This window comes from Lagopus muta, chromosome 12 (genome assembly GCF_023343835.1).
Source record: "Lagopus muta isolate bLagMut1 chromosome 12, bLagMut1 primary, whole genome shotgun sequence".
Taxonomy (NCBI): Eukaryota; Metazoa; Chordata; class Aves; order Galliformes; family Phasianidae; genus Lagopus; species Lagopus muta.
In genome coordinates this window covers 10,895,829-10,919,779 of record NC_064444.1, presented here as the reverse complement: position 1 = coordinate 10,919,779, position 23,951 = coordinate 10,895,829, and the positions used below count along the sequence as shown (strand labels likewise).

General features: G+C 39.7%; 1 protein-coding gene across 12 annotated transcripts in view; it reads left to right on the top strand.

Moving 5' to 3' along the window:
- ZNF536 (zinc finger protein 536) overlaps nt 1-18,963 on the top strand; it is a 327,128-nt gene extending 308,165 nt beyond the window's left edge. For all 12 annotated transcript variants that reach the window (XM_048958585.1, XM_048958587.1, XM_048958582.1 and 9 more), the window contains one exon: nt 15,659-18,963. In XM_048958585.1, the coding sequence (XP_048814542.1) occupies nt 15,659-15,891 (233 nt within the window). In that variant the 3' untranslated portion in view covers nt 15,892-18,963. The remainder of the gene's footprint in view (nt 1-15,658) is intronic.
- The last annotated feature ends 4,988 nt before the right edge of the window (nt 18,964-23,951 follow it).

Genomic DNA, 23,951 nt, shown 5'->3' with positions numbered 1-23,951 from the left:
AAACACAGACCATTTATTACCATACAGTAATGCTGTTTTGCAAATCCAGCAATTCTTATAAAGCTGCAAAACAGGACATAAGGCTGAATGCCTTTTGAATTAAATTAATCTTAGATAGGAATTAGGAGCATCCTCGCATTCAGTTTGGATGAAACAGGTCAATCCAGAACTTTGATGTATTAATGCTAGCATAAAGTGTTATCTTAATACTCTCCTTTATACTTACAGGACATATCATCAGCCAAATGTCTCTTCCTTGTACATCTGACACTGTGAGACATCCGTCCTTTAATACAGAATTTATCTTATTTGGCACTATTTACCTAAACATGGTCGGTTGATAAAGTCCTTGCTGTACAAATGGAAAGGCAGTTGACTAAATCCCTTATTATAAATAATCACTGTCTATCTTTCAGTGTAAATTCAAGGACATGTTCACTTTCAAGCTATCAGTTCAATTAGAAAAGGTCTATTCACTGTCGATGTCTATATCTCATGGAAATAGGAAAGCACAGTTAATAAACAAATCAAACTATTTTAAAAAATAGCACTGCGGATTATGGAGTGAGGGTGGCACTGTCAGGACACATGCTATATAAAAATATATGCAAACAGTTTAATCTAAATTTTTTTTGCTACCTTTAGGATTGAAATCTGACCTTCGTGTCCTTCCCTCCCCCCCCTCCCCCAGTACTTAAATCTGTAATATTACTGCAGAATATACTGCCTACAACATACCTTCTGTGTATAAAAATTTGAAGGATAAGTTTGTGTTTGTATAAAATGCCAGCTAAGTCCTAGGCAATTTATGTCTTTGTGTTAAAGAAAGGGGAGCTGGTGCGGGGCTGTGCAGGGCAGGGGCTTCTGCACTGGGCAGTGAGGTGGGGGCTTGGGCTCCTTACCTGCCTGTAGTGCTGAGGCTGTGCTATGGGCACCTACCTGCTGCTGAAGGTACATGATGGTAGAGAAATCTTTTCTCTCCTTCTAGAGGAAAGTAACTTTCTAGCCTTTACAGTTATGGGAAGTACTTGATAGTAGGAATCCAGAAAGCTGGAGAAAGTCCAAATAGAAACCCAGAATAGCTTATTTTGTGCATATATTTATATATATATGTATTAATCACTTCTTATAGAATTTAAATGAGATTCTTCATTAGCCTTAGCCTCGATATCCAAATGCTCTGTGCAGGAGAGGGCTCTGTTCAGGGCTGAGCCCTGAGCTCCCACATCTCCATACACTTCCAGTCAGTCCTGTGTTCATCTGAGATCACGATTTGGCTCCGGATGAATATTTCTGTGCAGTATTTACCACCCTTGGAGGAGTGATTATATTTAATGGCAGAATTTCAGTTGACTTCTCAATATGTATTGAGTTGACCTTTAAGTTAAACCACAGATTAATTTTTTTTTAGTTGTCAGTTTAAGTGCATTTATAGCCCTCTTTGTTCTGATCAGTGTAACAGTACATAAAGTTACCCGGGTCAGATTATTTGTTGAAATCAGAGGAACTGCATGGCTTCTTGAGAAGGCAAATATTTTGCCCCCCTATGACCACTGTATACATTAGTTTTGTTGCAAAATGATTTTGGTTTATAAACAGAGACACCCATGTGGGTATCAGTTTGCTTGAAAGCCCAGAGCCTGACATTGATTTCATGTAAGTAAACCTTCTCTGGAAGACGATGGAAGCCAACGAAGCTTGCTCGAGATGGAGTGGCTCCCTCAGACAGCAGTGTTTGGCAGCACTGCTGCCATGGCAGGGACGTTCTGCTATTTTTGCTGCCCGTGTGCGTGACATGCTGTGCTGGATTGCAGTTCTGCAGAGATAGAGAAGGATGCTTTTTATGCTAAATCATAAAAAAAAAAAAAACAAAAAAACAACAACAACCCAACAAACAATCAAACACAAAAACCAGTAAATGCCTGAAGTGCATAATTTGTTTCCCATTGCCTATGGAAAGTTTAGTATCAGTATGCTAAGAAAGGAGGTTTTGGTTGTGGATTTTGTTTCTTTTTTTTCCTGTAACATATGTGCTATGTTACATATTGATCCCATGATCTTTGCTGCATGCCATCGCTTGTGCTGAGGCCTCAACTCCAGATCTGAGCCCTACCTGTGCTGGATGCTCACAGGGCTGTTTGTTGGTCTTGAAGCAATGTGTGGACAAGCAGCTGGGCTCAGGGTGCCAATAGTAATATTAAAATTACAACCCACTCCGTTAGATGGGTTTAGGTGATGAAGCTGGTGGCACCTTCAGGGTCCTCTGTCCTTCCACACCAGAAATCAATAGTGCATAAATATAAGGAAAGTGGGTTGAAAAATGAAACAATGCTATGTGCCTGCTTTTAGCCCCCAGCCAATCTTCAGGTCTGTTTTATGAACCTTCGTAAGTAAGAATTTGGATGATGAGGCCTTGCTTCAGAGACATCCTATGCTTAGGCACTGTGTGAGCCTGTGTGCATTCCCACACGTGTCTGCGGGATGACTTACAGGCTTTGTATTATGCATAACCTTCAGCAATTTGCTGAATCAGGGCCTAAATACTGAAATATTCTTTAATAGTGCTGGCTCCACAGTGAAACTCTAGAAGGCACATTTGCCTCTCAGTGTCTCTCCATAAGACTCATCAATGATAATGGAGTTACATTAGGCACATCTAAAGTTAATTATACAGTTACCTCTCTCTTGGCCCATGTTTGTCAGAGAGAATAGGATAAAAAAATCTTTTGTCTTCTAACCTCTATTTTTAAAGTTTTGTTTGGATTTTGATCTGCCATCTAGATGACAATGTAAAGGGCACGCTAAGAAGACCTTTTGTAGGTGGGCCTGGGTATTTGTTAGCTGTGAACCAGCTTGGGAAATGTTGTGTTAAGAAAACCTGCAGAAAAGAATCCACAGAAGTAAAAGGAATGTTTAAGGCAGTTTGCTGATAAATGGTAGCAAAGCTTTGCCTTTGTAGAACGAAGTGGATGGTGTTAAGGGGTGCTGATTTATATCAAGGGTTTGAAGGTGTGCTTCGACTGGAAAAATAAATGCTAGTAACTCACCAAAAAGTTGGGCATTTGTAATGTAGGGACAAGATGAGTGAAGTAGTAAATCTAGAAATTCTGTAATTCACTGCAGGTTGAAAACCAAAATGTAGGTTTTTTTCTTTTACTTTTTTTTTCCTTTCCTTTTTTTTTTTTTAAACATGCTTACACAGTTAAATCTGGAGAACCAAAATCCTCTCTCGCAGGTGCAGGTATCTGTATGTCTTGCTTTCGGTTTATCTGCACAGTACGGAGGGATGCCAGATTTCTGTGGGGATCCAGAAGCTTTGACATACTCCAGTTTACAGTACCTGAAGTGTGCTCAGCTGCTAATGCATTTTGCATGCAAGATCACTGTGCTTCAGTGTGACAGCTAAGAAAAATGTCATTTTTATTTTTAATTGGAACAGGATACAATTTTGCCGCCCCCCCCCCCCACCCCCACCCGCAAAAAACAAAAACAAAACAAAAAAAAATAGAAGAATAAAATCTGATTCTTTGTTAAAGATTTGTTTTACAAGAGTCCAGTCACAAACCATCTAGTACTTAATAAAGTCAAATTCCTTCCCACATGTTCCTGTGTGCCCCCATGGAAGCCAGTGGGAGCTGCACATGAATACCGAGTGCAGGGTTTTGCCCTTAGGACTGAATTTCCTCACTGACTATTCCTTTAGACTGCCTTTTGGTTAACAGTCTGTTTGCAGCAGGCTAGGGCCAGAGAGGTGGTGTACACCCCACTGTTCAAGTCTGCAGGAAAATATTCTATGGAGAGCTACTTAATAAAAATCAACTTGCTCCAATAGTCATTGAGAAATACCTCAACTGTTAGCAATCAATCGAGGGCTGAGTTTGAAAAAAAAAAAAGAAAAACACAAAAGGACATCAAAGAGGTTCTCATTCCCAGTCTATTGCTCTATTTAAGGGTCCTATAATTCGGTGAGGTTGTGTGCTAAATAATTTGTAAGCCTTCAGAACATCCAGGTTATTGTTTGTGGACAGATGGTGCATCACATTTTATTGCTTATTCCTTCTGTGGTTTCTCATATGCAGGACTGATGTGCACTCTGAAGTCTTTGTTTCCTTGCTAAAATCTCTAATCTAAAACAGGCAATCAAGCACACAGACAGTGCTTCAGAAAGCATAATCATAGTTTTAAGGGGGGAAAAAAAGCATTTCGACTGCAGTTAGGAAGCAGATGCGTTCACTGAAAATGCAAAAGGTTATCAGAAGAATTAAAATAGGAAAATAGATATAGAATTTGGAAGCCTTGAGGAGAGCCTGTGCTTGCTTTGGGAGTAGGTGTGCCTTTTCCTGGAGTACCTGCTTTGTATCTCTCGGTGGAGCTGGCGCAGAGAGAGCCTTTGGAGCCCGGCTTTTGCTTTCACCTTGCCCCCCGGGACTGGCAGCCTTTGTCTCCCACAGGCAAGTAGCAGCCGTGTTGTGATCTTGGAACCGCGGCTGCCCCGAAGAGTTAAATCATGTTGATATACAGGAAGGAAATGGAATAGACTAACTCTGCTCTTTTCTTCCTACGGATTTTTCTTTTTATTCTGAAGATAGAATTACTGTTTGTAAGCATCTGAAAGTCATTAGTGGCTCTGCAGTCTGTCAGGTGCCGACGCAAAAAACTGCTGAAACTGAACGGGTTCCTGTGCAGAGTGCTGGGAATTTGTCATGTGCTGATGAGCAGTTATAATAATATATGAGCAAATCACAAGCATTCTGCAAATTAATCAAATTTTTTTTCCCTTCTCCCTTGTCTCTGGGAGAGTGGCTTTGCCGGCAGACGTAGGTGAAGCAGTTTTACTCACAGATGGTAGCTCTGGCATCAGATGGAATTTATATAACAGTAATTCTGATTTCCTGCCAAAGTAGCACTGAAAACACCAGGGAGATTGTACAAGACAAGTCATGTGGTTTTGCTGAGGTTGTTGTGGGAAGTTTAAGGGGGGAAATCTCAAATTTTCCTCTTTGCATTTATTGTTTTAGCCTGAAGGGCCAGAAATCGTACGCCATTCTGCCATAGGCGAAATCCAACACATCTTTTTTTATGAATTGCGCTGAAAGAGTGCTTCACAGCTGTTGAAACTGCTGGCAGGGGGAGAACCACATGCCTCCTTACCCTTTCTGTTCCCTTACAAGGATTAAAGGAGGGAGGGTTCACGAGGTTGTACGCTACACGCGGGGGCAGCAGGGCCTCCCCCTGCAGGAAGCGGCGCCATGTTCGCTCGCCTCACGCTGCCCCACAGGGCTGCTCCGAGGGGGCTCACCGGGCCACACGCTCGTGGGTGGGCAAAAGCTCTTTCCCCTCATTAAAAGTGGGGTTTTTTTTCCAAGCAGTGAGCCCAGCCTTGTTAGTTGTGTGCACACAGACATTCCCATTTGATCAGTAGAAGGAAGAGGGGTGAGCGTGCGGCGCACTCGCTCTACCGCCAGCACGACGATGGCGCTGGGTCTGGTGCGCATCTCGCTCAGCAGCACAGAGGTGTTTGCATTGCAGGCTCGTAAAGAGGGTGAGGGAGCAGAATCAGGCCTCGTGGCTTCTGAATGAGACTGCCGTTTTAAAAGCAAAAGCAGTCTTCCTGGAAAAATATTACAGTGTGTTTGTAATGGCAGTGTATTGAGTAATGCACGGGGCATCGCGAGACTGCTGTGACACTAAAAGGAAAAAATAGAGGAGAGCAGAATGGGAGAACTTTCAGGGGCTGTTTTTAATAAAGAGGTGAATTCTTTCTGCAGTAGGAAAAATGATAAAAAGATGGCGTATCAGCTACATTATGCAACAAAGTAATGCTGCTGTGTTTTTATAATGTAAGGCACTGCCCATTTGTTTTGGTTTACGTGACTGCAGTGAAATAAGTGGATTAGACTGAAACTTTAGCATGCTTCATTGCAGCTGGTTGCAGACATCTGTCATTCCTCAGCCATACATTCTGGATCATGCCAAGAAGAAAAAGCAAAGTCTGACACCTTTCATTTTAGAGAGCCTTTTATAGAAAAGAAAAGGAGACGGGAAGAAAGCATTTCCTTTGTGACTTAATAAAAAAGACACTTTTTCTATGACAACGTCAACAGTACTTTCCCGAGGAAGAGTTCCCAAAAAGTTAATGCTGGATTTGTTCTTTGCAGACTTTTAATTTTTGCTGTTGTAGATCCCGATTTGTTGAATGGGTAATGATAAAAATAAATATTCTCTGTGCAAGTGCACGTGTGTGTGGTGCAGGCTGGTAGGGCCACTGCAGCCCCCGCAGCGATTCGGTGTGCCATGGTTGTGCTGCAGGCCTTGCTTGCAAAACTCCATAAGCAGGTCACAGGAGTGTTTTATGGAATGATTAGTGGGGTTTGAGCTACTCCTGGATAATTTGCAGTATTAGCTATTAGTAAGCTGGATATTTATTTACTTAGTGTTTTGTTTTTCCTCAGTCTCTTTACTAACATGTCACTGTAGATAGAGAATCATGAGTTACGTGACAAGCTATAATGTGACAAAATACCACCTAAATTACCCCAGTTACATAACAAAGCAACAGCTGCAATTAAAGGAGAACATGCTTATCCTACTTGGCATTATACATGCAGAAAGCAATTATTCTAGCTTTGGGTCCCAGTTCAGCAAACCTTACACCATGTATCTCTCACTCTCCTTAAATTTAAGTGACTTGTGGAACATGGGGTGTTCCTGATTGTCACCTTGCTGCATGCATAGGGGCAGCTGTTCATGTGGGGCAGGCTGCTCAGAGCCTATTGCAAGCCAACTGAGGCCATGAGATGTGGGCAGGAAAAATTTAGAAAGCTAAATCTGGGATTTTTTTAATCCCATTCCTCCAAATAAAATAAATAAACTCAAGATAGTTTCCCAAAAGAAAAAAAAAAAGCAAGTGCTATTGCCTTTATGAATTGCTAAGCGAAATAAAAGCTATTTAGTAGCAAAATGTAGTCACTGATAAGACCTTGCCTATTAACACCTCTGAGCTGCCTGATCTTTTACCAAAATCTCAGTGCCACCAGTACAGCTTTTATTCTGGGAAATCACAGCTACATTAAATTAAAAAAAAGAGCTTCATTCTAGAAGTCTTAAATGCTTCCTGAAATTATAAATATTTACTGAGACAATTAAAAAATATGACAGAACATTAGACAGAAAACTTGTGAATGGCCTAGTAGGAAAACCAAAATATTTCCCTCAAGGGGCTTAAAATGTGAATACGCTGTTATTTATGTGATTAAGACAAGCAGAGGAGTGAATAGGCATGGCAGTTAACTGAAATATGTAAGTAAAGACAAAGGTGGGACTCTGAAGATGTAATTTTGATAAACAGAAGAACTTGGGGTTTCTTAATACTAAAGACTAGCCTGCCACCCGCCTTCAAAACACATTTCCTTGACTGCAGACTTCCTGGGGTCCATCAGGCGTGAAGGAAGAAGGTTGTTTGGAGCTGTGCCCAGCACTCCATCCCTGTGTGGAGCAGCCCCAGGGCTGGGATGCAGGGATGGAGAGGCCTTGCCTCTGGGCTTTGGAATAATAAGAGCTGCTATGAGAATGGGGCACAGCTGCAGGCTGATACTTGTGTGTTTGGCCAACCAATGTGAGTTTAGGATTTGGAAGGGGGTTACAATTGAAGATTTTATGAATTCTTGTAACTCTTGCCATTATAAATTCAATTAGAGGTGTCCTACTCTTTACGACTGGTACTGAGTGCCCTTGATAAGAACTCTGTCCTCCACTTATGTGTATAAACTAAAGTAAATAAATATGAAAAATTAAACGTAATTAAATTTACCAAAGCATGGGACAACGATAGTCTGACATTTCAAGCTCAATCAATGACAGCATTCCCACTAACCTCGTTTGGGGTGCACTGAGGCACTGGGCTCGTAACTCATGTTGTCATGTCCAAAACCAAGCCAGTGCTGCTGGGCATGGGCACTGCATCGTGTGGCTACTGCTTAAACTGTATGAGTCTTTAGAGAACAAGTTCTGAAGGTGTTTTGCAGGACAATTCTTGTTTTACAGCATTCAATAATGTTTTGTATTTTTTTAAGAGACCCTTTCAGCTGGTGGTGCTCCTACCCCCTCCCTCCCCCAAGATCCCTTTACCTTCTTAATGAGAAGATCCTGTGTGAAAATCTTACTTTGAAAAATAAAGTTTGTGCTGAGTGTCTGCAGCTGAATAACACTGCTGTTTTGTCCTCTTTTCAAGAAATACAAAAAGTTTGTCTTCCCAAAAATCCCAACTCACCATTAGATCGTTGGAAACAAACACTTTTGTGATAGTCTTTATTTGGTGTACTGTAAAGGGACAGCAAGTTCCTCAGCCTACATCCAAACAAATAATTTCGACACGGTGTATATGTAACAGAGGAAGCAACTGTTTAATCACTGTTGTTTTCCATAATTTTGTGACTGAGTTTTTGATGAGTTGAGGGATGTTTGAAGGAAAGCGTTAGCGTTTTCTGCTTGTTTCTCTTTATTATGAATGTACGTTTGGTTATGTTGTACTTATTTTTGGTTTACATATTAAGTTTTGAGGATTATTTTTCGCCACTTTTGGTTTCAAAAGAAATTCAGTGGGTGACAGTGGGTGCAAGCTTTTCAGACAGGAATTGAAAAAGTATTTTTTTTTTTTTTTAGAGGATGTAGTTTTAGTCTGAAATTCTCCTGCAGTGGCCCAGTTCTTTACCATCCCAGCACTGCAGGTACCTGGGGACCAAGGGTGCCAACTCTCTGCCCCATGCCAGCAGTGGCTCTGAGCTGGGTGGTGACCTCTGGACAGGGCCGTGCACCTCATTGCTCCCTATAGGAGGATTCTTTCTGGATCACAAACGTGGGATGATGGTCTTCTCAGTTGGATGAATCCTTCTAGTTTTAGGTCACTGCTTTCCAAGCATCCTTAATGTGTTTATTTAGGGCAAAGCTGGTGGCTGTATTTTGTGATGAGATGGATCTTAAACCCCAACTTATCTTTTCTTAAATAAGAACTTACAAATGACTTGCAGAGAGAGAGAGGTTTTTTTCAGATTCAGACTTGAGCTGCCCCTGGAAGCATCTGCTCTGTATTCTCTAGGGGTAATTTAGGTAACTTGATTTCTGTGTGAAGTGTTTAAGTAATAAGAGGTGAGCCATAGTCTGGTGCCTCTTACAAGCAGTTCCTCCAGTTTCCTTTAGGACTATCTGTAGGATTGAGTCTGTGATTAGTGAAGGAACGTAGCAGAATAGATGGTGTTTAGAGGGTTGCTTTATGCATCTCACTGCAAATACTCAACCCAGTGCCTTAGCCTTGGTAGGTGGAAATGTGCCCACGCATTCCTAAAATGCAGATGTAAATGTTTTTTATTGTATATGATCCTACAGTAAGGCATCAGAAAAAACCTTAGACAAAGCTTTTAGTTCGTACAGCTATTCCTGGTCAACATAAAATAAAGAGTTTTTAAATTTTAATTTCCTTTTTTTTTTTTTTTTTTTTTTTTGTTATCCAATAAACATATAAACTGTACAGAATATTCTAATTTTTCCCAAAAGACCAACTTGTTTTGTGCTGGACCTGTATGTGAATAAACATATACTTTTGAATTGTTTTATAAAAACTTTTACTACGTATATGAACCCAATTGGACATACTTAATTTGCCTGGCATTTTGGGAGTTTCATGAAATGCATATTTTGAGACCAATAAAATGGAATGGAGACATTATTGTCTATTGGACAAATATATTTATTCAGCATTTCCCCATCCATACTGTGATGCTACAGATCAGAATGGTTGCTTTAGAGCCTTTCTGCTCTCGTGGGTAACACAGACAGGGTTTGGAATATTTGCTGTGGATAGTAAATGTATTTATAAAAATTTATATGTTAAAAAAAGGAAATCGCACAAGCCAAGATTTAAATGAGAATAGTTCTCCCTTTTCTTGTTATTATGTTACGATAGCATTGCTTTAAAACGGCAGTGCTCACCGCCATGCCTGGGATCCAGAGATTCTGGTCTGAGAAAGCCATGACATCTGGCTGACCATCATTCCTGAGTGGCTGAGAAATGTGTGATTACGCCAGCAGTGCTGAGGGATGAAGCATTCGGTGCCATCCATACTGGTCCTGCTGAGAGGGCCCAGCCGTAGCCTGAGGTGGTCCCTGGCATGAGGGATTGGCACAGCAGCCTGAGGAGGGTCCAGACCTTTGGTGTCCAACATCTGAACTGCAGAGATCTGCCTCCAAAAAATTCAGAGCTCTGAGGCTTTTCAGATATCTCTCAGTGATTGAGTCATTTATTTGCTTTAAAGAGCTAATGGCTGTTGTTTCCGATTTTCACCGAAAGGATATTCTTAAACTAAGCAAAGAAAACTGAAATGAGTTTGCTGTATTGCATCTCAGTAAATGTTATAGCCATTGGCCATCTATGGAAAACATTCTGTCAGATAATCACAGCCATTTTTGCATTTTAAGGGAACAAATGTCATATCTATGAACCACATTTTTTTCAGAACTTAATTATAATTTATAGTACATTGCACAGCATTTGTTTTCTATTCATCATTTTATTGCTCTTCTGCTTTTCCCCCTAAATTTATGCACTGAATTGCATGTCGGTGAGTCTGTATGTGCGTATCTGTGTGTACATACGTACACATATGCAGTATAATAAAAAGTGGTGTAGTGGGGACAACAGACGGCTTGCGTGTGATGTATTATTGGCATTTTTCTTTCAAATTACCGTTTTCTTGCTGCTTTGGGAGAAAGCCATGATTTTGCTGTGATTAGTACACTTTTAACAATCTGGAATAAATTCCTGATCTTATTCATATGACTAGTCCAATGCCCATTTTTACGTTTTAGTGCAACCCCCTACATATGTGCCTGTAATACCACAAAAATAAGATGTTTCTTTGCAGAAATTTTTATAGAATTTGGATGCTGATCAAATATTTTTAGAAGTGGAGAATTAATGCAGCTTGACCATGTAAATGATTTTTTTAATGAGAAAGACTTTAGCATTCATCACTCTTTCTCTCTCCGTTGTTTGTATATTCCTTTGTGCTAATCTTAAATAATGGATCCATATCAAAGTTAATAAATTAGTAACTATCAGCAGTTTTGATTACAGTGAGTAACCCAATGACACTATGTTGACATTGAGTTTTCATGTTTTTCAATACTACTGTTTGACTTTTAATGATAAAATAAAGTAAAATAGGTTTGGCAAATATTTCAATCCTTAACAACTCAGTTGTGGGTAGTAGCTTTATTTAAATCCCAGGCTTCTGCTTTAAATATATTTTCCTCTAAATTGTCATTAAAACAGCAACACTTTGAGCTCCATGGCTTTCCAAAAAGCTGCATTTTCTGACTCCATTCGGTTGAAGCACCATGTTGGGCTGCATCAGTCATGCCATGTTATGAAACCTAACACGATGTGACTGATGCAGGCTGACGTGATGTGTCACAAAGCAGCATATCAGATCACAAACTTGAAAGAAAGAAAACAAACTTTTTTTTTCTCAAAGCCTAAATTAACAAAGCAGCATATTTTTTTAAAAAGGCGGACTGCTTTCAGCCATTAAGGGATTTTTCTACATAGTCATTCCACAAAAGGTTCTCTGTTCTGACCAGAAGACGTGTTCCATTCTGGCTCCTGGTTCTCTCCAGGTACAGATGAAATGAGGGGCAGCCCAGGCTACCTCAGCACTGCTGTCCGTGCTGGGCCTTATCCATGAAAGTCTGGATCACTTCAGAGAACCAGCTTCAGCAGGAGCTGGAGATAATCAACCCTCCTGGGCAATCCGTACCACCTTAAAATGTTACTGTTCTTTGACTCCAGCCATTGCTGGTGTCAGCTTAATTATTTTGTCATTGTTATTTTCTGTGGCTCGGTTTCCTTAGACTTTCAGCTTCAGTCCAGAGGATCACTAACTCTTTTCACACGCTTGGGTCACATACTTCGTAGCATGTTACTCTACAGCAGGATTATTTCAGCTGCAAACAACACATTGTCCTCTATCTTCACTTTTTTATCTAAGAAAGATGCACCATAATTCGCTCCCGTTGTTGGTCTGCCTTTTGTCTAATTATCCTTACTACAAATGCAATGCATTACACATTATCTCTTGAAATATCAGGAAGCTTTCTTGATTTCTTTTTTTTCTTTTTCTTTTCCTTTTTTTTTTTTTTTTTTTTTTTTTTGGAGGGCTTTCATATAATTCTATTGGAAGATATGTAATGGGTGAAATATATATGAACTATAGCTTGCTAGGAAAGAACCTACCAAACACGGATAGATAAAACATTATAAATTTATTGCCAACTTATCTGGAAAAGGGTATTTTAAGAGCCTTCTGCCCACAACAAGTTTTTGAGCTATAATTAATGGATGGGCTACCTAAGAGAAATGGGTGTTTTCCTTCACCCCTTAGTTACAAGCAAATTGCAGATATTGTTATCTTTGCAAGTGAAAATAATCTCTAGTTTTTGTACTACTTCTGCTGTAAACAATGTACCGCTTGCTTTCCTATGACCCTCACTCTGTATACATATTTATATATTATTCATATCGGATTAAAAATGAATGTGCTCTTTACCACAGTTGTACTGCATAGTGACAATACAAATTAACTTATTGTGTACTTACTTTTCACAAGGCAGGGATGTGAAATTTTGATGGCCTGAAAAAGTAAGTTGTGGGGGAGGTGATGCAGAACTGAATCCTTCTAGGTGTGTTTTATGTTGTCTGATTTATTAAAGTTCATTGAATTAATAAATGACATTCTCCATACAGAACTGCACAGGCTTGAATTTGGTTTGGGGGTGGGCAGAAAGAGTTTGCTTTTATTCTGGCACATATGAGGTTGTTAGCTCCGTCAAATGGTTGTGGATTCTTTGTTTAAAATTTGTGGGGGATAGTTAGGAATGTGTTGGCCATTTAATGGTAGCTACTTATGGCCAAAGCACTAAGAGCTGCTTGGTGAAATCTCGTGCTGTTAGCAAGCACTACTCATTCTACCTGGAAGAGTCCAAATCTTTCCATGCTACATGGTGCCTGAGGCATTCATAGCGTGGGTACTGTGCACATTGTACCCGTGGCTTTGTGTGTGTGCTCCCTGCATGCTGCTGATCGGAGCAGTGATCGAGGACATATGTCTTCTTTGGTACACCCAGCATATAAGATGGTCCAAATGCCAGGATATCTTTTGCTTTTTGCATAGCATTGGTAGGAATGAAGTAAACAAGACCCGAGTGCAAGCTGTACCATTAGTCACAACTTAGCGGTTTATTTGTTCTTAGAGGGGGAGCAGTCATCAGATGGTCAAATGAAACAAGAAATACTGGAATGGAACTGGTGCTGCTGGTGTGGATGCAGCAGTGTATGGGTGAATGTGATGGTGGCAGACAGAAAGTTAAAAAACTCTACGGTCCTTCACAGAGTCTTCTTCCTTTTACACAACGTTTCAACCACTTTGTCCCAGGTGTTTCTGCCTGGGCAGAGGCTTTATCCAAGAGGGAGAAAAAGGAGGAGGAATTAAAGAATCTGGAACTGAGTTCTGAATTCTAGTGACTATTTCAATTTCTGACAGTCAAAGGAGTAAATGTGATGATTTTGTTTTATTTTATTTTATTTTCTGAGTTTTCAACTATTTCTAGGTTGTCTGAAATCAGATTTTCTCTGGACCTTTTTCACACTCCAACAATTTTGAGAGTGCTTCCAGTTTTCAAAACTGTTATATTCTAAATTTTTCAAGCATTTTGTGGTTCTGTATTGATTTTAGGATTGACTCTAAAAGGCACTAGGGATACTTTCAATCTCGTTTGACTATTTCCTCATATCTTCCAGTTGATTTTTTTTTTTTTCTATAAAAGCCAAATCCATTTTCTGTAACATTATCTATGTAGAAGTTTGTTGGTTTTTTATCCCACTGCTACAAAATTTTCCACTGAAGTTTAGCACTGTAAAGATCAGCAACTTGCAGATTTCATTATTTTTATTCTTATGAATTTGTTGAGGGAAATGCCTTTATTTATCCAGGAAAGAACCAACTCCATCCCCAGATCTATGCATAAATGTGCAAGTTAGATGTCCTGAGGTGTGGTCACCCTTTTGGCAATCTTCAGTTTGTAAAAGCAAAGGGTGGAGAGGGTGCCTTTTATCCTCAAAAAAGGAAACTTGACTGTAGTCCTGAGGCATAGGGTTTTTCTGACTATGTAAAAGACTTGGTGCTTCTTCCCTCTGGGAAGCAGGCAGTGTGTTTGGGAGGACTCAGCCATCAAGTGATGGTTTTGCTTTGCGATAAAAGTAGCAGGTTATTTGAGCAACACAAATAGTGCTGGTTCAAGTGAATTTCCTTCACTAGAGATATTCCTGCCGGTGTGCCACCAGCAGCACGAATCTGACCCATCTGTTTTCCACGCTGGGAGGGCTGTAGGAGCATTTTCCCACTGCTGTACAAGCAGCATGGCACCAGTGCATTGCATCCCTTTTCTTTTCCTTTAAACTCCCACCTAAAATGGAGGTGAGATGGTCCCTGCTCCTTCCCACAGAGCGGGAAGTGTAGTCCTGTGCTATGCACACATCTGGTTTGTGCCTGCTAGATAGTACCACAAATGCAGAAGAAAATGTGCTCTTTGTGTTTGGAGATAGGGTATTGTTTTTCACTTATCCCGGCTTTATGTAGATGGTCTGGCACATTTATTTATTCATTTATTTGAGCAAATTAAAGCAAGCTAAGCACATTTGACCTCAGATGGTCCTGGTTTAAGTTAATTTGAGAGACAAAGCTCATAAAGTTCCAGTAAAACACATCAACAACTTCCCAGCATAGGTTGAAATGTGATTGCTGAAACATAACCTCCAAAACCAGATACAGCATGAAGGCTCAGAGTCACAATAATCTGAAAAATATGGGAGAGCTCATCGATAGAGTTACCGAAGAGCGATATCTTTCATTCATGCCTGCATTTTGCAGCCGGTTGCTATTTCACACATAAGAAGTGCAACTATCAGATTTTGTGCATTAACATTCCTTTTCTAATCTGGCTTAGACATTTTATTTTAAAGCTGGTGATAACCTTGGGCCTCAGCCCAGCAAACACTTCTGTGCTCTTGTTTCTTTACTCGCAGGAGTAATCTCACTGGAGTAAACGTTTGCAGGTTTGAGGCCTTGGTTATCGCAGTCCATTATTTCTTTCCATTAAAAAGTAATCTGCGTGATTAAAATAAAACATACCGTTCTTGACTCAGAAACCCACCCAAAGACAAAGTATGTTTATTAGACAGAGGGTCTGCACACTGTCATCCCTGAATTGCACTTCAATAAAAAAGATAATTAACAAGTATAAGGGAAGGCAGTCTAGTACACGATAGCACTGTATTTACAAGAGTTTAGTTTGGATCACTGGCTGATGGATTTACGGCTGGGCGTGAGGAGAGAGAAATAACTGCACTTTTCTGGAAGATCTGAAGCACAGACTTTTTAAAACAAGGTTTCTTTTAACAGGCGAAGATCAAGAAGCACGAGTTTCTTATTCTCACCGAAAAGACACAGCAATTTCCTCCAGCGGGTGGGCTTTCTGAGGCGCTGCATTTCACCAGCGTGTTTTACTGTACCAACTGAGAAATCTAACCGTCCTTTTGTCATTCGTGCAGGTCACCGGCCCTTCCAGTGCCGATACTGCCCGTACAGTGCCTCCCAGAAGGGGAACCTGAAGACCCACGTCCTCTGTGTCCATCGCATGCCTTTTGACAACAGCCAGTATCCGGACCGCAGGTTCAAGCGCTCTCGGGTGGACTCGGAAGCTCCGGGGAGCCTGGAGGATGTCGCAGGCCGTGCAGCAGGCCCAGCCGAGCAGGCCGAGGAGGGCGGCCATGGGCTGGAGTAGCGCCCAGCCGGCCCTTCACAGCCCACTGCTGCATGGGGCTTTGGCGGCACCGGGGCTGCAGTCGGCCGGCTGCGTTCCAGGCAGAAGAATTGCGTGCCAACTCCCAGAAGTGTACGGGATGCTCCCGACGTTTAGGTGTATATATACATATATATATATGTGCCCACCCGTGCATATATATATATATTTACACACATGCACATACGCAGTCATATGCCCACTAAATATGTATTTGCATACACACGCATTCTATATGTGGGTGTGTTTAAGTATATATATCACGCTCACCAAATAAATTTCCAGCCCTTGAAAATGGCTGCTAAACTGTTACCTGGCAACAAGTACTTCCAAACAATGTAGGTGGGATAATAAAGTGATCTAAAAATGCAAGGAGGTTGTTAGTTATTTAAAAAAATGCAGGGCAGTTTCAAACTTTGAAGTGGTCTTTGTCCAACAATAATGCTCTTAACAGAAAAATGATACTGTCTAAAGGATTTAGCGTTGCCTTGAAGATTGAGGGGCTGTGTTTTCATTGTTGAAAACACCTTTATAATATGACACCAGCTGCTGTCATTTGCCTAGCATAGTAATGAGATGTGTTGGTAGACTGCCATGGTGCCAGTCTGACTGGAGCTGTCATTGCAGAGAAAATCAATTCAAGTGGTGTTGCAACTGCAGTATAGGAGAAACCCTAGACGGCCCACAAGCTGGGGTCAGTACTGACCTGTACTGGCAAGCATTGCGATATTACATTTTCTTTCTTTCTTTCATTTTTTTTTTTTCACTACACAGCCAAATGAATCAATGCTTAAAGAAAAATAAAAAATCTGCATCCCAATGTGTGACTGCAGATTTGAAGTGTAATTCCATTTTTTTTTTTTTTTTTTAAATCATCTTCAGTATTGAGGGAAATGCTTTTATACTTTCTTTTCTTTGTTGATGAAAAGTAAGTTGCTATAAAAGTAGAAGTACAACGTATAGAAAATATTGTTTAGTGAAACTAGTCAGCCTTATCTATAGAAGGTGCTGGTGAGAAACAGAATTTTATTACGTAGATGGTTGATACTTTTCCTTTTTCTGTTCTTTTCATGTTGTTTTCTTTCAAACTTCTTTTAAATCCCTGTTTTTACACTTGAATGAAGGATTATCCAGTTATGCTTAATTTTCATGCATTAGTTTTTAGAAGTGTTACAGACATTGTGCAGAAGTTTCTTCTGGAGCAAGCTCTTACAAAGTAGCTTGACTTAAGCTATGAATCCAAACATTCTGCTCTTTGTCTCTAATGAAGAAAAGTGTTTCAGCTGATAACTCTTTGTTTTTGTAAACAAATGTGTTCTATATTTTTGCAGATTTTAGCTTTTTTACTGATTGGATGCTCCAAATTTATTAAGTTCTTTGCCACATAGGAAGCTTTTGAGAGTCTATAATGAACCACATACTTAAAAAAAAAAATAATAATAATAACTAAAGGTTTATTCTGAAATTCTCTGAATGGCATAAAATTTTAGCCTTCTAATGTCCTTCCTTTGATAGAAGCAAAATTGGTGCTGTTTATTGTGATGGTAGAGAAGTATTAACTTCTTCTAAAACTAAATCATCCAGACTTTAAAAAAAAAAAAAAAAGTCAATATTTCTTTGCAGGCTGGGAGCACAGAGTAAAACCCCAGGGCCTTAAAACTTCAGCTCTGCCTAAAGCAGTTTACAAAAAATACTAAACTGCAATCAATGTAAATAAAATTCTTAGCGCTACCCTGAGACTGGAAAAAAAAATCTCAGGCTAATAAGGAATACGGTTTGCATATGCTGTCGGAAAGGATGTCATCCAACTGAAGTTTCAGTTTAAATGAGGTCACTGTGTAACTTGGACCCATCTGGCACAGAGCAAGCTGCTTTTCTTGTTTTTCTAGTATAGTTCTCACTGCCTTACTTAAATCGAGTTGATAAACTTAATGCAACTGTTTCTATGATCCTAGATAAAGGATTGAAATGTTATTGAAACTTTCTGACTGTAGTAAGCTTTAGGATTTTAACTGCACTACTGTGTTTGGTGACTGTGTCAGTCGCTTGCTTTTGTGTGTTTGCGCCGCCTTCAGTATCTTAGCAAAAAAAAAAAAAGAAAAAAAAAAAGAAAAAAAAATACAAACACCCCCACATTCCATTTCTTGCACTTTTGGAGCTCTTTCAGTATTCTTTTGTGTCTTCTGAGCATTTTCAGATACGACAGGCAATAATTCTGTTTGTGACACTGGAAACATCTCCTGTTCCTTGTGATGTGTGTGTTGATTCCATTTGGTCGGGTGCTACTGTCCCTATTCTCCCCTCTGACATAGACCTTTTTTCCAGAACATTTGTAACTTGTAATACAAACAAGTGACAGCAGCAGTGATGCATTGTCAGTTTCTGAATATCATCATGCTTCTCATATCTAAACATGTCAAGTTTTTTCTCTGTAACTTCTGTAGTCTGTGATACTGGTCATAATACTGTCTACATTCCTACACAAAGAAAAATTTCTATCTTGGAGGAAATCTGAGATCAATAGAGTAGAGGATTTTGTTGCTATGCTTGTAACAATTAGAAAACTTTGTATTTAAAGTTTATTCTTGGTCATTATTTATTATTATAATACATCAGTTGACAGAACTTTATTCTGGTATAGAAGTATTAAAAGTTGTTTTTTCAGCAATGACTGTTTTCTTTCTGCTGTTAGAATAAAAATGTCTTTGAAGCAGTACAGTTTTATCCAGTGTTTTACGCAATAAAACCTCTACCTCTGAAAAAAAGTTTTCCTACTTGCTTATGTTTATTAGGAGCAGCAAAAACATTATTTTCTGCAGCTTTGTCAGATTAAAAAAAAAATTAATGTCAGTAAGTTCACAGTTGTTAGGCAATTACTGGAGTGTATTATGCTGGGTGTATGTGCTCAGTCCACCTATTAATCTGAACAAATCTATATACAGTATATACATATATATATAATATATATTGTGCTTAATTAAAAGACTGTGGAAATCTGTTTTAGCATGTAGTAATAATTGTTTTATATACTACTACATATGTACTATAGAAGAAGTCTTGGGGTCTATCAAGCTTTGATTTGAAAGTGTTTGAAGTGTGTATCATACACTATGATGTATAAAGTCATGTTTTCACATTAAAAAAATTGTTTGTATAGATCATATATTTGGCTTTAGAAAATTGTGAGGTTTATTGTCATGATGCTTGTTAAGAAAGCTGCCTACGCTTCAAAGAATTTCCAAGTGCGAGAACCCTCCTGTTCTCCTGCACAAATCTTTTTTCTTCTTGTGTATGGTTTGATTTACATATTTGAAAGCAATCAAATTAAAGGATTTTTAACGTAGAAGAAGAAGTAAAGATGATTAACAATGCAAAAAAGATGCACCAAATCTGAGAAACTGCAGCTAACACAGGGAGAAGAGAAGAACAAGGCTCAGACAAAAACTGGGAAGCAAAACACACTGACAAAATTGAAATTTTGGAAGTAGATGAAGCGAGTCCTACCCACAATGATAACGTTATGCTGCATCTTGAATGCTCTAGTAGAAAAATACACAAAATTATATACAACTGCTAAAATTCAAAGAGTAGGATCGTGGAGATTCAGCTATGCAGTTGTTTAGATCTGCAGTAGGAGTTGATGTTAGCTGTGGGTTTGTGGAATGCATGTGTGTGGGGATCGTTATGGAGCTGGTAACAAATTCCCTCATCTCCAGGGCAAATATCACAGGGTCCCACCATCTGCAGAGAATTAAATCTGTGGTGCACAGGATATTAGTCAAAATCTAGGAGGTTAACCAACAATTTTTACATTTTGCAAAGTTTGTCTTTCATTCCCTCTCTTAGTGGGAACCACTCTTCTTGAGCACAAATTAAGCGCATAAAAATGTGCTCCGAGCACTGAGTGGTGCACGATCCTTCCTGCTCCATGAAACACGGCGTTGACCACCAAAGTTTGAGAGAGAAATGCAGCTGTCTCACAAGAGTCTGCTTGTGAAGATTTTTCTTCAAAGACAGCTGGCTGGCAGCTGTCAGAATGCCAATGGTGGATACCTTGAGAAAGATCTTTCCACACAAGGTCAGAAAGCTGCTCTCAGCTTTGAGATACTGTTTGTTGAAACTTTTATAAGGACTGTAAGCCCTCTGTCTATGGCAATTTGGAAACAGAATATTTCCCCTATCTGTATTGCAACAGAGTATTATGAAACTCTCACCTTGTGTGTTGTAAGCACGATCCGAGGGAAATTATGTGTAAGTATTGTGGTTTTCATTTCTTGATATCACCACTTGGTGTGATCCACCAACAGGGAATCGCGTTTCCATGGGGAAGGCTGGAGAGAAAGTACAACTGTGACATAATATTGAAAATGTGGCCCAGCCCCAAGCCATAGGAGGACAGAGAGGAGTTCTGCATCTCTTCACCTATTGGTGCTGGCTTTTATTCCTTTTTAATTTTTTTTATATTGAAAAGGTCTCAGTGAACAGGGAAATTGCAGGAAAAGAGGAAGAAGAAAATTTAAATGATCCCAGAGTGAACTGTTTTGCTGTTAATACAGAAATACAGAGCAAGACACATTTAATGGGCTCTATTTTTTATTATACTATGCTGAATAATTAAGTTTGAGGCTAAGTGTCACGTAGATTTATCTTTTAATTAAAAAAGCATGGTTCACGCATATTTGAGTGGTAGTCCAAATAAATGCAATATAGAAATTTATGTTTGTTTATCTAGGTGTTAATTACCTAGAGATTGTTCTGGATTACTTCTTTTTATAAAGTGTCATAGGCTCATGTCACAAGTAATAAAGCTTAACTGTGGAACCTTATCAATTTGCTAACTATAACGCCAGTGTGACCTGGAGGAAAGGGAAAAAAAAAACTTTGGAAAACGTTTTCTATGTGTACCCCATTCAACACATAAAAACCACACGCTGAACAAAGCAATCATTTTTAAACTGTTCGCGCAAGTAAAAGTACGAATATATCTTCAGTATTTTACAGCCTTTCATACATGTAATTATTTATATAACACACTGTTATTTATGCCCGTGTACTACATGTTGTGTAAAGGCAGATATGGCCAGCAACAAAATGTAGTTTACCTGGTGGGCAAGCTATTCATTTATTGTGTGAAGCAACACTTACAAAGACTGAACACTGTATTTAAAGCAAAGAAGCAGCAGATGCTATTTTCTTAATATTTTAAAGGTTTTACCATGTTGCTAGCAACCAAGAGGATGGGAAATGCAAACTAAGTCTGAAGATAAAATATCATGCAATGGAGTGGTGCAAAGAAAGGGAATGTATGTGGACACAAATTGTTCATCAAATTCTCTTCCTGTTTTTTGTTTATTTATGACCAGAAATTATATCACTGCTCTGCAGAGCCATGTGGAAGAATGCAGAGAGCGGGCAGAGAACAAACTTCCCAGCATGGCCAAGCCAAGGGGCTTTCCATCACTGCTCTAAATCAAACACTGTCCATGTGATCATGCAGGGGAGCATCTGCCCCTACGGTGTGAAAGACTGAGAAATCTTTTCATTTTTCTCCTAGGTGCAAACATCCCCTTTGGGGGTTAATTATTTATGCTTTTCTCAGAGTTCTGATGACTCACAGTAACGTCAGGTTGTGTTGAGTTGCAGACATTTTTGATAAAATCAACTTGCTGATATTGTGAAGAAATCAATGAAGATTACACTCTGTGCTCAAAGTCATTAATTCTTGATATGCAGGTTCTCAAACCATGATGAAGGCTGAAAACAAGGGCTTCTCTTTATTAGTCATCAGTTCCTTGCATAGACATAGCCATAGTTGCTCATATAGACATAGCCACTGCAAGCATTGTCTCATGTGCAAACAGAAACAGTAGCTAAGTTAAATCCCCATATCTGAGGCTGAAGATAAAACAAATCTTAAAAAAACGCGCTGATCCTGATAAATCACTAGAATGCTTTTAATTCCTCAGGACTGAAATTGATATGTGTATTTATAAATAGAATAATTGTGTATGTATATACACAAGCACATACATATTACGAACCATTTTTGTTTTAATGTATTTGATTTTTAACACTGTAAAGAAGCCAATAATGGATACTCATCATTTCTGAAGATCAGCTGTTTACCGATGAACACAAACTTGGATGGAGGAGTTGAAAATTTGAGCCGCTGGATGTAAGAATCACTGTGGCTCCTGAAATTCCAGCTGTGTAAAGTTGAAACAACACAACGGTGAGTCAGAACTAACATTAATGAAAGTAGAGAAAAGGAAAATCTCTCTTTGAAAGAGGGAGTTTGTGGAGAAGATGTGTCCTTAATGTGGCATGAGATACCGCTACACAGAATATATGATTTCTCTCCAGGTTGTGCCACTGTTCTTCCTTTCTATATAAATATTTATATTTAATTCTTGGGGGGGGGGGTTGTTTTCCCAATTGTTTTCTGTTAGAAAGAAGTTGATGCGCAAGTAAGTGAAACACAAGTATTAATAGATGTAACAGAATGATGGAGCCATTAATCCCAACAGAGAAAATATCTCTTGTTAAAGATCTCTCACCGCATCTTTGACTACAGGACATTGGATTTCACGAGGGAGCTGCTTCTCCCAATTAGTGCTAATCCTTGGTGTGCTGCTCATGGAAGCTGCCACCCCAACAGAATGGGACCAACATTTGTTAAGGGTCTGCCCACTCCCAGTGAACACAACTGGCCATTTCCTATACAAAAGTCTGCAGTTAAAAATGTCAGTATCTCCAAAGCTTTTCATGATCAAGCAGTATTTGTATTGCTTTTGCCAAAGCAGTCTGCATTTCCCCTGTGAAGATAACACATTCATTTCTATGCACCAATCACCATTTTTGTTCTTCCTCTCAAACCTTCCTGCTGGTGCTGGTGTAACTAAATCCAGCTCACCATGCAGTAAGCAAAAGTTTCATACTTTGAAAGCATGAAATTATGGAGGCTTGTTCCTTTTTTTCCAAACCCATTGATCCACCCTATGCTTCCAGTAAGTTAAAGCCTTCAAATACTCTTGATTTATAGGAGAACCACCTTAGTATCATAACTGTTGGCTCTTTCCATGAATGATTTTAATGAAAAACACTTTTGATACTCAGCAGCAGAGCCATGATCTGAGTATCCTATTAGTGCTCAATGGCATTTGCTGTAGTGGAAAATCTGTTCACCTTCCCACAGCCTCATGGCTGTGCGTTCATTTTCATCTCACACCAGAGGTTTCAGTAAGCTTCATGTGAGCAAGGGTCAGGTGAGCACTCTCATTCATTTGCAATTAAGCCATAAAGAATAATGTTTGAAATAATGCAAGGAGATTCTTGACCCTGAAAATATTTGTCTGACAAAATGAGAGGAGAATCCAGCTCTTGAGGTGAGGTCAGGAGGCTGCTTGTGCCTTGAGCTCTCCTTGGAAGTGATGGAACCCAAAGATGTGCTGTGTCCACATGGGACACCAAAAGACCGGCCACCCCTTTTGGACAGACTGTTAGGTCAAAGGAGAGGTATATTACCCTAAGAAGAGGGCAAACCTCTGGGCTCTGAGTGGAATTTAGGATGGAGCTTGCATGGGCAGGGTTTGAAGCAGGTTCCTGTGTGGCTGCTTGTGGTCCCCACTGGTCCCCACTGCAGGAAGGAGTGCTGCTGGCCCACGACACAGTGATGCAGTCATCTCCCTCCTGCCCCACAGAGAGCTGAGCCCGGGCAGGATCCTGGACCCTCACTTGTATGGCAGGACCCCACTGGGCTGGGTTCTGGTAGTGGGAAGGCAAGAGAAGAAAGAAGGAGAAGAGAAAAGGAGCCATCAAGATCATCTTTCCCTTCCTTTGTGTGGTGATGTGAGCACTAATTTTCTCAAATGAGGAAAAATAGTCGCAGTGCCTGTCTAAGAGTTTGAATTTACCACCAAGTTTCCTCTGTGCATTAAAAATAAAGCTAAAAATCCAACAAATCCAACCCATATTAAATTTGAATGCTGAATTGTAATGTTTGCTCGGTTGCTATTTCATAGTAGCAACCAACGTGTTAATCA